Raw genomic sequence first — 11328 nt, forward strand, 5'->3', positions numbered from 1 at the left:
AAAAGGAAGCAAGACTTGAAACCCTCACTTCTGGTTGGGAAAACCTTCGTATGGAAGATAATGATACTTTTGAAGAGTTTCATGCTAAGCTTTCTGAGATTGTCATGGAAAGACTATTTCTGAAAAGATATAGTGTGCAAGATTCTCAGATCGTTACCATCCAGATACGAGTCTAAGAAATATGCAATCATGGAAGCAAATGATCTCTCAAATCTTTCACGTAGCACACTTATAGCCCGTTCGGTTGGGAGAATTAGAATCCTATGAATTCAATTATGGGGTAATCCAATTCTTGGAATTGGATTTCAAGGAATTCGATTTTAATCCAAAAAATTCATGTTCGGTTGAGATAATCAATTAACTTTGTTATTACCCCGGAATCCAATTACATTGCATCATTGGACCAATGCAATGGAAATCTATCATTTTGGAGGGAATTGGATTCCTAGGAATTGAAATTCCCAATTACATAGAGTTCATTTGCCTCGTTCGGTTCAAGGAATTGGACACATTCCCTAGGAATTGGATTCCTATGAATCCAATTCTCCCAACCGAACGGGCTGTAATTGAAAGTTAAAGATCTTTGATCATGAATAATTGTCCAAGGGAATTGCAACATATGCTTCTTAATGGACTTGCCTGAATAATGAGCTACTTTCCTTCTGTTCTTTCATGTAAGGAAACTATTTATTTAAAGATAAAAACAACATAAATACATTCTAATGTTACACTACATTTGACAGAAAGGGCATCGACTCATAATTTATAAAGAAAATAAATCAAACATCAAATCAAACTAAACCAGGAAATTCAGATTTGTTCTTATGGTGATTAAGAAATAAGATGGGATCTTGGGTCTTCCAAACGGATTTTGAGGGTGAACGCGGCCTATGCAGCACACGAATCATTAAGAGGGGGATTACTTCTCCCACCCCCAACTGCACCATTCTTGTGACCACCTTTTCTTGAAAATATGTACAATAAATCCCATCCTCAGCTGCTCACCTTCTGTTATATGTTGTTGCCTCGGGTTGGTTTTTTCCCTTTTCTTTTCACTTTATCTACTGAGGGGAGACGCAACTGCTCATCAACAAAAAGTATAAACAGAATTTCAACCCGAGTTTTATTTATCACAAGAGGGCAAGGTTATGATATTTGCAACCCCAACACGAAATTAAGAGACTATATGCCGTGCAACAATGTGATGCCAGCCTAGTATCCTCTGTACTCTGATCTTAGATTCAGAGATCATGATCACGGGCCTATTGCATTTTGCTAAGAACAGTCTCTCTTATTAAATTCGATCATAAACAATCAGCAGAAGTGTGTTCAACTAACAATTACTGATGCCCTAGGTAGTATACAAAGCCTTCCACTATTTTAGATGATTTACAAGATGAAAGGCTAATAACACATCTGAGAGAACAAATTAGCCAAGAAACAAACAAAATGTGACTAAGCAGTAGATACCCTACAAAGTTGATACAAGAGACAACAAGCTATGTTGTTTAGGGCGAGGCAAAGCCGTGGCATATAACTAGAATACTCCCATAAGTAGAGTTCTCTCATGATAGTTGACCTATATTCTGTAGCATCTAGAAGTCTAGGTATAATAAAGAAATAGATAATTCGATTTACTGCAAGGTGCACCAAGTGGAAAATAATGACTTTGGCACCAAGGGGTGTAAGAGTTCTGGCGAAAAATCTCACCCCGAAAGAGGGCCCATCGACAAGGCAATGATTCAACCTTCTTCATCCTCGGGCTGGGATGCCGCCTTGGTGCTTTTCTTCGATTTCTCTTTCTTCTCTACAGCAATTTGCTCCTCTACTACAATCTCCTTCTCTACTATATGAGGTGAAAGTGAATGAGGAGATGATGAACCTGCAACCAAGAGACAGCAGCATTCTGTAAGTTCTGTACCAACTCGTTAAAAAATACTTTGCTGATATCATCTGGTAAACTGTTGCGCAAAAAATATATTTACAAGCAAACTATCTAGCAAAAGATTTTCCCCTGTAGTCTGAACCTCTTGGCCTAAACTTCCACTCTACGTTAAACAATACTGGTATATGACATCGTAATTTAAAGAGTCGGAAGCTATGGCTTTAAAGAAATGCAAGAAGGCAGATTATTTAAAATATGAAAATACATTTCATGCAAGCGCATGTGACTACACCTTCCAGATTGAGAACAGCTCAAAGACATAATGAGATGAACAGAACCCAACCGAGCCCTGGCTTATATCAATTTATACACAAAATACTTCCATATTCACAGCTACACTTTCAATCTAACAGTACAGTAAAGCTAAGCACGAAAAATATCTTCATGAAACCTGTACTCAGGTTTTATGTAAGAGACATGTAAAGAAGTTGCCAAAATTTTACAGACTCCCAGGTAATAAAATCATCCTGAAAGCAATATAATCAATTCGCAGCCACATACAGGTTTCACCTTTCATACATTAATGAGCCAATTTTAAGTTTTTGCACTGAAATTCTAAAAAAGCTTGTTTACAGATCTGTTGTTGTTATCCTTATCTATGCTTTCCAGAAGCAAAACTATGTTACAGAATTACAGCAAGGAACAAGCAAAGCAACCTACAGTAAGGCAAAAGCATATTTCACCAAAAAATTGAACTTCATAAATCAGAATCGCTCTCTGACAAGCATAAAGCTTGATTACAGATCTGTTGTTGTTATCCTTATCTATGCTTTCCAGAAGCAAAACTATGATACAGAGTTACATGAATAATCTATTGAAGGTATACAGTGTTATATGCTTCTTCCTAAAGCTATCAGCAGGTGTTGGTGTTGCTAAACTAGAGAACTACATATATTACAGATATCAAAAACAAATGATTGAAATACATTACTTACTTCAACGTTTTTAGTAATTGTTTTCAAACATTTTCATCATTTTCCATTTAGGTTATCTGTTTTGATAGCTATCACCATTAGAATTCAAGGACATAAGTATAGACACATCTAATACGATACACCCACATTCATTTGTAGCCAATTGAAGCGTCAACAAGATTTTAATGATGCTACAAGTATCAACAAAGACATGCACCAAATCGCCTAAGTTGGCAAATCGAATTCACAAAAGTAGATCATTCAGTGGTAAAAAAATCACATCTTTTCAATACACAGAGCTAAGCAATCCAGTGTACAAATATCCGAAAACCCCACAATTCCCTAAAAATCAAATAAATTAACAAATCTTTACCTTAATCCACAACATATTGATAGTAATCAAGAAACCCAATTGCAAATCTTTTCCCACCCAAATCAATGAAATGAATTTAGGGCAAATAAAAATCATAAATTTTTTTAGGGCAAAACAGAGCTATAGCTTACCATCAATAAAAAAAGAAGTAGAAGGCCAACCCCTAGCAGTATTCAACGAAAGGGTTTCATCCTCAGACAAAGGATTAGCCAATTTCCCAATCAATTCAGCAAAACCCTGAGGTCTTTTTTTAGGTGGTACCCAATAAGAAGAACCAGGTGAAAAGGGTAACCAATCTGGGGCCGATCTTCGCACAATAATCCCATAAATTGCATCTTCAAGTCTCTTCATACCTATTATTTCATTTTCACCATCTGTTTCCAGATTCACTTCTATTAAACTTCCTCCTCCTTCTGATTTACTCGATAGATTTTTCGTGGTTACAAATCTGGACGATGTCGATCCTGATGATGATAAAATTGATAGCTTTTTAGATTGGGTCAGGATTTGTGATAATGTTCTTGCTCCTGCTGCTGCTGCCATGGAGATATTTTTCACAGAGAGAAATGGATAAGAATGGAGTAATGTTTAGAGAGAAAGAGAAAAAGATGTGGTGGGTCGGTCGGAGGGAGATGAGGGAAAATATGGATGGAGCTCTCCATTTATAAGCAAAATTTTAAGTGGATTTTTAGTAAGGTTTGTTAGCCGTTGTTTTGGTTTAAGGGGTTTTTAAACCGTTTGATGTTAACCAAGTGTTTGGCAATTAGGTACAAGAGTGGTTTTGGACAGCTTCCTGGCCTTCCTCGGAGAAAGATAAACAAAGATGGCGCAGCGAAAAGAAAACCAGGTATGGCTAGCAGGTGCTTTCTCTGACTCATCCGAGAGTTATCTGAATCTGACTGATATTACCTAACTCATCCGGATCTGACTCAATATGTTTGTTTTTCTGGCAGATCTGACTCATCTGACTCAAAAATATGTGAGTCGGTGACTTGATTCCATGAGTCAAGAACATTTTATTAGGTTGGAGTCAGATCTGATTCAAAATAATGATAAAAACGATCTGACATCTGACTCGAGCCGAGTGGTCTGGCATCTAACTCAAGCCAAATCAGTGCATGAGCCTAATTCAGACGTCGAGTCAGCAAAAAACAAACACACTCTTAGATTTGCATTCCCTCCTTTGGACATCACTACAGCTTTGGTCATTGAGACATGGGCGGTTTGCAAATTAAAGTTGTGGATGATGACCCGAGTATGAAACTGGCCAGCACCAAAAAAAAAAAAAAAAAAGACAGACAGACAGACAGACAGACGGATAGATGGATAAAACTCATGTTTTGATCGAATCAGACTCATTATTTTTGGTGATTGGCATTTGACACTCTTGCTTCACTCAATTTGGCAGGTGACCTGCCGACAGTTTCAACAGGTTAGAATCAACGTCATTGTGAAGGGAATTAACCAGCTAGCCGCACATGCATTAACTCAGACCGAGACCTTGAGTCTGCAGGCAACAAATCACCAATGGAACATGTCCTACCCAGACTTCTTGCATCATAACGTAGTAAAAGATAGAGACCGCATTCCTACCAGTCGTTTACTCTTACTTTATGCTTTGTTTCAACAAAAAAAAAATTTAAAAAAATAATGGTACTTGAAAAATGGTTTTGTTCTTAGAAAATGGTTTTGTTCGGTATGACCTGTCACTTCGCAATGCATATAGCACCCTAGAATTTAAAGTCACAACATGTCATGCAATTCAGATGGGAAATCTTCCTAGAGGTAGCTGGCAGGTAGTTTCTACTGGCTATCTATCTTCTTTTTTCTTAAAGTCGATTGACATGACTCCTTGTGGTCAAATTGTAGTCAAGTTAGGAGTGGGTCTTCTTTCGGTTCAGGAGTAAACAAGTTCGCAGTGCTCTTCTAAACACCCATACATGTTACAGTTAATCCAACTGAATCAGAGAAACAGCATAGGAAATATATGAATAGAGAAATTTTATTGTAAGGATACAGAACGACGCAAAAACTTGTATATTCTCTATTTGATTTTCATCATTCTACAAATTTGGCAAAAATAATCACAAACTAAGATAAAAAAAGATAGATATTTATAAGGTCATTTCATATTCGCTATTCGAATCGGAATCGGAATATACACTCTACACTACTAAATGTGTTTCGAGCCTGGCCCAATTCCAATGTGCAGGATAAACACCACCAAGCATACCAACAACTGAAACAACACACATACTGATATAGGATCTACAATCTACATGGAGGGCAACAAAATGATGTAAGAACACAAGATTATGATGACTTTGACTTATCATCGCGGAGGATTGCAATGATAAAATGCAGTTAGACTTCAAACTGTACAGATCTCACTGTGAGATGGAAATAAAAAGACACAGATGGTATTGCTTACCACAGCCAACTTCAAAACAGGCCCAGCATTCTTAGCTCCGCGATATGGCTCGGATCAAGCTCAGGAGGAGTCTTGTTTCCTTCCCGGTTTTCTACCACATATTCCTGACAAAACAACAATGTCGGACACGTTAGTGAATGAAACCTCATAGCGCTTACATCTAAACATTAAACTGTACTAAGGTATATCAAGAGAGTTAATTTATCCTAGGGACTTGTGGTTTCATGTAGTTTCTTCTTTTGGCTAACCATTTAATTCAAAATGGAAGTGTGAGTATTCTATTAGTATTCCTGGCAGTACGCTAAAAACATGATAAAAGGAAACTACAAAAGTTGGCAGTCTACTCCGCCAATGGGGCCTTTGTAAAAAACTGGTAGACCCTTCCACACTTCTGCTTTTGATGTTTGTTTCTTGGTAGATCAATATGTCATACTTGTCAGTTTCATTGCCTTGAGTAGCAATTGTGAAACTATTGGACAAAAGAAAGTCTAATATTTGCCTAGAGCTTTTGTAGAGCATAAGATATTATGTTTTTCAGGTTTTATTCGAAGTCATTTGGAGCCTTGGACGAGCTGAACCTTTGTTAGCTCTTGCTTGGCAAGAACATGGTAATGGCGTTCACTGATCCTCTGTCCACAGATGATTGCTATAAAGAACCCATAGAGCAATCCCACCAAAAGAATAGCTAAAACTGAAAAAAGTACCAAAAAGTCAACATTAGGATTCTTGATAAGTATCAAAAAACATGACATGACAATTAGGAGTTATGAAAGAAAAAGTTTATGCTCATCAGAGAGGTCTTTCTTCAGTTTCCAATTAACTGTATATCACACTTTCTACTGTGTTCACATCAGAAAGTTTCCATCCTGTAAGAGAGTTATTTTAAGGTGTACCCTATCAAAGTGTAAATGACACAGAGAGAAGAGGTTGTACAGAAGTCAAAGTCCGACACAATATAACCAGTTAACATGATTTGCTCTAAATTAACGAGATCTAGTATGGCGACCGACAGACATGATATAAAGAAACACACACATATACATGCAGAACAGTAAATTGCTAGAAGAACAAGCTGCACACCTGCCATGGTATAAAATCCATATGGGTGTTCTTCATAGCCAAACATTTCCCTAAGTTCCTCTCCATAGAATTTGTATACCAGCATACCCAGTAATGCAACAACCTGCAAATATATATGAAACAATCTCCTTTACACATTTCAGATTTTCCAAGTTTAAATGCTATCGATTTCTCTTTATAAAAATGAAGAACTAGTATGCCGGTCAACAAATTAAGTTACATTTGAATATGCGCATGCATTAGTACATGATAATGTTATTCTTTACCAGCTGAACAATAATAAATATAAGCGCATGGTCCCTGACGACAAGGAACTGAAACTTCAACCTCAACCACCACCGATCTGGTGGCATATTTGCGCGTAATACGAATAGTGCCCTGCATTCTGTACAGTGGGCAAAAGCAAATCCCTCCTGACAAAATTTAATCAAGTAGAAAGTAAGAATCCTTTGAAGGACTTTAAAATAAGAACTTGACTTGCCCACGCTAACATATTGGTTTGCATTTTTTTTATTTGTTATTGCCAATGCAAACTTTTACAAGGGGTTCACCCACTTCAATGAATTTGCAAATTGGGGCCCAGCATTATAAATGTACAAAGATGTGCTTTTCAGTTGCATGGGATACAAAACAGCCATCAATATGCTTACCTTAGTTGATCTCCAATTATCAAGACAAGAGCGATGCACATATTTCTGCGTGCCTCGGCAGTAACAAGGGGCTATAAGATCTTCACCTGACAAGGATACACATATTAACAACAACTATTATGAAGTGAATACAAACCTATTGCTAAGCACTTACAGTCAAAGACCAAGAAGAGCCATCTAAATTAGTAATACCTTCAATATCAAGACATATTCGACACTGTGGTAGGTCTACATTAATTAGGCAACAATCTTCATCAGCATCAAGAATTTGACGATCATTATTTGACTCGGAAAATTCACCCCTCAAGGGTCCAATTTCAGATGACGGTTCCTGGGACCTGTGATCAATGTCGCTCTGACGCAAAATGGGTTCTGTTTCTGAAGTATCCCCCTCCAGCCTATCATTCAATACCAACTGCATGGTGAAGAATATTCACTCAGGATGAAATTACACCTGACATCACTAAAGCAATCAGTTTTTCCAATCACATTAACAGACCAATCCTGCACAATATAAAAAAGGTTCCACTAATAAGGTTTCATATGCAGCACACAACTCTATCAAAAGCTTATTAATTCAGGGATGCAGTTCCACAAGCATATCAACAGTTAGCAAACACACCATGACATTACAAACTCACTAGCTTAAGTTCACCAAATTCAAGAAAGCAAGTCCACTAACAAAACGCAAGGTACCACGCCATCTGCTCCCTACTTGCTCGGGGATGGTGATGTGGTGCCCTTTAAAACCTCGTAACATGGCATTTACCCCAACAGGTACATCATCCTGAGTATTTATGGCTTATGGTTGGGCACCATGTCACCATCCATATCAGACCATAAGCAACTCCTAAGTTGCCTAGCAAGGTTTGTACGCTGCACCTATCAATTCATCCACATGAACACCATTCTAAAATGAAGGGAGGAAACTGATAGCTCACGGCAAATTTAAGATTATTTTGGACAGCTTCGAGTGTTTTCCACTTTAACCAAGTTTCAGTGTTTCGGTGCCGTATTCCACAGGGTACGCCTAATCTATCAAGTAATTCATGTACAGAGAAACTAAAGTTTCAATTATTTATTTTTTGAACCAATTAATATAGGATAAATCAATACTTCAAAAAACCCTGACTAGAACCTCATGGTGCATTAGAGCTCATTTCCATAAAAAAAAAACTGAATCAATCATAATTCTAGCTGAACTTAACAAAATGATTCAAACTTTTGCCAACTTTACAGATTTTTTTTTTTTGGCCATTTTCTTAACCCAGAATTACAAAAATACCTCAAAGGAACAAAATTAAAATCTTTACCAATTCTAACAAATAAGAATAACAATCTAGATTGTAAATCAAACCCAAAAGTACAACAAAAAAAAAGAAGAAGAGGGAATTTGATAAAGAAATTACCTCACCATCATAATTCATGAAGATCCTAAATTATTTCCTGAGGTTTAAGGGCATAGACATTTCAAAATTCGATGATTTGGGGGAGAATACCACCGAGAGGAGCAAATGAAAAATTCTAGGGTTTTATTTGGTTTCGATTAAAAATGAAGAGAGAGAAGAACAGTCGACAGCTTCAGAGAACCGGCGGAGAAACATTTAGCTTTTCTATTTTTTTATTTGAAAAAGGTAAAATCCAATTGGTGAAAGAAAAATGATTGTTGACGTGAGATAGATTCTTTAGAGCTTCTCGAATGGTTATTGTTGTATTTCCCAGAAGGCTATTATTGGAGCGTCACACTTTAATAAAGGGGTTTCATTTGGATTTTTAGTGTCCAAAAAAGTAGTTATGGATATCTAACATATATACAAAATGTCTAGCTTACCCTTTAACTAAAATAAAACTTAAAAACCGTAGAAGTGATTTTACGTCCAGGTTACGATTAATTCCAACCGTAAAATTTTATTTGCATGTAGTTTTACGTCCAGGTTTGGATTAGTTTCCAATCGTAGAAGCTCATTTTACGTCCAGGTTTCGTTTAATTCCAACCGTAAAATCCGATTTTACGTCCAGTTTTCTTTTAATTCCAACCATAGAAGTGATTTTACGTCCAGGTTTAGTTGAATTCCAATCGTAATTTTCAATTTTACGTCTAGGTTTAGTTGAATTCCAACCGTAATTTTCAATTTTACGTCTAGGTTTAGTTTACTAAATTTTCCTTTCGTCAACCTAGCCGTAAATTTCAATTTTACGTCCAGGTTCCTTTTAATTCCAACCGTAGAAATTGATTTTACGTCCAGGTTTTGATTGATTCCAACCGTAGAAATTGGTTTTACGTCCCGGTTTGGATTGATTCCAACCGTAGAAATTAATTATTATCTAATTAAATTAAATAAAATTAAAATTAACTAAAGGGTTATTCGGTCATTACAAAATTATTTGAGATAAGGGGTTTTTGATATTACTTCTGGGTGACCCGTTTTTGTCCTATTAGGTGACGCCCCTCTAATGGAATGTGACGCCCCAATAATAGCCTTCATTTCCTATGTGGCAACACAAACAAGACATTTTTATTCCAAATTTTCTTTAAGTTTGGTGAAAAAAGTTATTCATCTCCAATGGTGTTGTTCCAATGGTGTTGTTTGTAATCATTTTTTTATTAAATGTAAATTTTATGTTTAGTAATTTTAAGATTTTATTAGATCCAAAAATGATTATTTATTGTATTAGAATTAATTTTAGTAAATAAAATATATTTTTAATTAAAAAAAGCTGACTAGGATGGTAGACAATGTCAAGGGGAATGTGGGAAACGAGACATTCTCCTTGACATTTTCTATCTAAAGTCATGCATACATTGATTTATGACATCCGGGTTGGAGAATGATTTTTGAGAAAATGGATGTGCATCCTAGGTGGATTTTGACATTTATCTCCACACACATGCCATTGGAGAAGCTCTTAGACGAAAGTGGTTGAGAATAATATTTGTTGGATTTGGATAGGACAAGCATTAGACGTACGGACTGTTAAAGTGTTGAGCTATCGTACTCGTGAAATTATAGCGTGTTTGGATACCAGAAGAAGAATCTAGAAGCAAAGATATTTTGTTTTACAAAAAGTCGACTTTCTTGCTTCGAGAAGTCGTTCATAAATTTTATACGCAAATGAACTTTTTGCTTTTCACCTTCGAAGTCAAAAAGTTAGTCCTGGATGTGTATCCAAACGCGCTTAATGAGAAATTATGAGAGAAAAAGTAAATATATTATTGATTATCTGAAATATTAGAATAACGTAACAGAAGATTCTATTACAGGTGGTATATAAAGCAGAAGGAAAACAATTGTTTTGTAATAGAAGAAGTCAAAGAAAGTCATAAGAATTTGACCATTCCTAAGACACCCCCTCAAGCTGATAAGAGCTTCCAAAGAGCAATAATCAGCTTCAACCACAAAAAAGGAAAAAAAGAAAACCTCACTCTATCAGACAATAAAAAACATAAAACAAAGAGGAAAGCTCCAACTTCGGCCAGTATAACAAGAAGAGAAGGCAGAGTCCAGAAGAACAGTAGGTGATGACCCCAACAACTGAAGTAGAAGTGTAGAAAATGATGGATAGCAGAGACATTTGGTGAAGAGATCAGTAAGTTGAGAAGCATAATAAATATGTGGCACCTTCAAAAAACCAAACTCCACTAATTTTCTGACCACATGAAAATCAATCTCTACATGATTGGTTCTAGCATTAAAAACGGGGTTAGAAGCTAAACAGATTGCACTATTATTATCATAATACAAAGAAACAAGGTATTTGACATCAATATGTAAGTCAACAAACAAGTATGAGAGCCATTGCGATTCAGATGTTGTTACAGATAAGCATTTGTATTCTGCTTCAGCAGAAGAACGTGAAACCGTTTGCTGCTTCTGTGAAGACCAAGAAATTAAAGTATCACCCGTGAAAACAACATAGCCTGAAGTAGATCTATG

At 36.3% G+C, this 11328-nt stretch overlaps 2 protein-coding genes across 8 annotated transcripts; both read right to left on the minus strand.

Moving 5' to 3' along the window:
- Nucleotides 1–647: 647 nt before the first annotated feature.
- LOC113298920 lies at nucleotides 648–3877 on the minus strand. Its single transcript, XM_026547796.1, has 3 exons — nucleotides 3364–3877; nucleotides 1711–1882; nucleotides 648–1080 (listed from the first exon to the last, which is right to left on the minus strand). The coding sequence occupies exons 1-2, from the start codon at nucleotides 3773–3775 to the stop codon at nucleotides 1743–1745; spliced, it is 552 nt and encodes a 183-aa protein (XP_026403581.1). The 5' UTR covers nucleotides 3776–3877; the 3' UTR covers nucleotides 648–1080; nucleotides 1711–1742.
- Nucleotides 3878–5191: 1314 nt separating this feature from the next.
- LOC113298921 (E3 ubiquitin-protein ligase MARCH2-like) lies at nucleotides 5192–9062 on the minus strand. Of its 7 annotated transcripts, none has more exons than XM_026547803.1 (8): nucleotides 8808–9061; nucleotides 7586–7808; nucleotides 7394–7479; nucleotides 7010–7156; nucleotides 6744–6846; nucleotides 6242–6354; nucleotides 5664–5767; nucleotides 5192–5507 (listed from the first exon to the last, which is right to left on the minus strand). In XM_026547803.1, the coding sequence occupies exons 1-7, from the start codon at nucleotides 8811–8813 to the stop codon at nucleotides 5675–5677; spliced, it is 771 nt and encodes a 256-aa protein (XP_026403588.1). In that variant the 5' UTR covers nucleotides 8814–9061; the 3' UTR covers nucleotides 5192–5507; nucleotides 5664–5674. The 7 variants fall into 7 exon arrangements, with proteins under 7 accessions (XP_026403588.1, XP_026403587.1, XP_026403582.1 ...); XM_026547802.1 differs by having other exon boundaries at nucleotides 7586–7847; XM_026547797.1 differs by having other exon boundaries at nucleotides 8803–9061.
- Between the last annotated feature and the right edge of the window lie 2266 nt (nucleotides 9063–11328).

The sequence above is a fragment of the Papaver somniferum genome, chromosome 7 (genome assembly GCF_003573695.1).
Source record: "Papaver somniferum cultivar HN1 chromosome 7, ASM357369v1, whole genome shotgun sequence".
Lineage (NCBI taxonomy): Eukaryota > Viridiplantae > Streptophyta > Magnoliopsida > Ranunculales > Papaveraceae > Papaver > Papaver somniferum.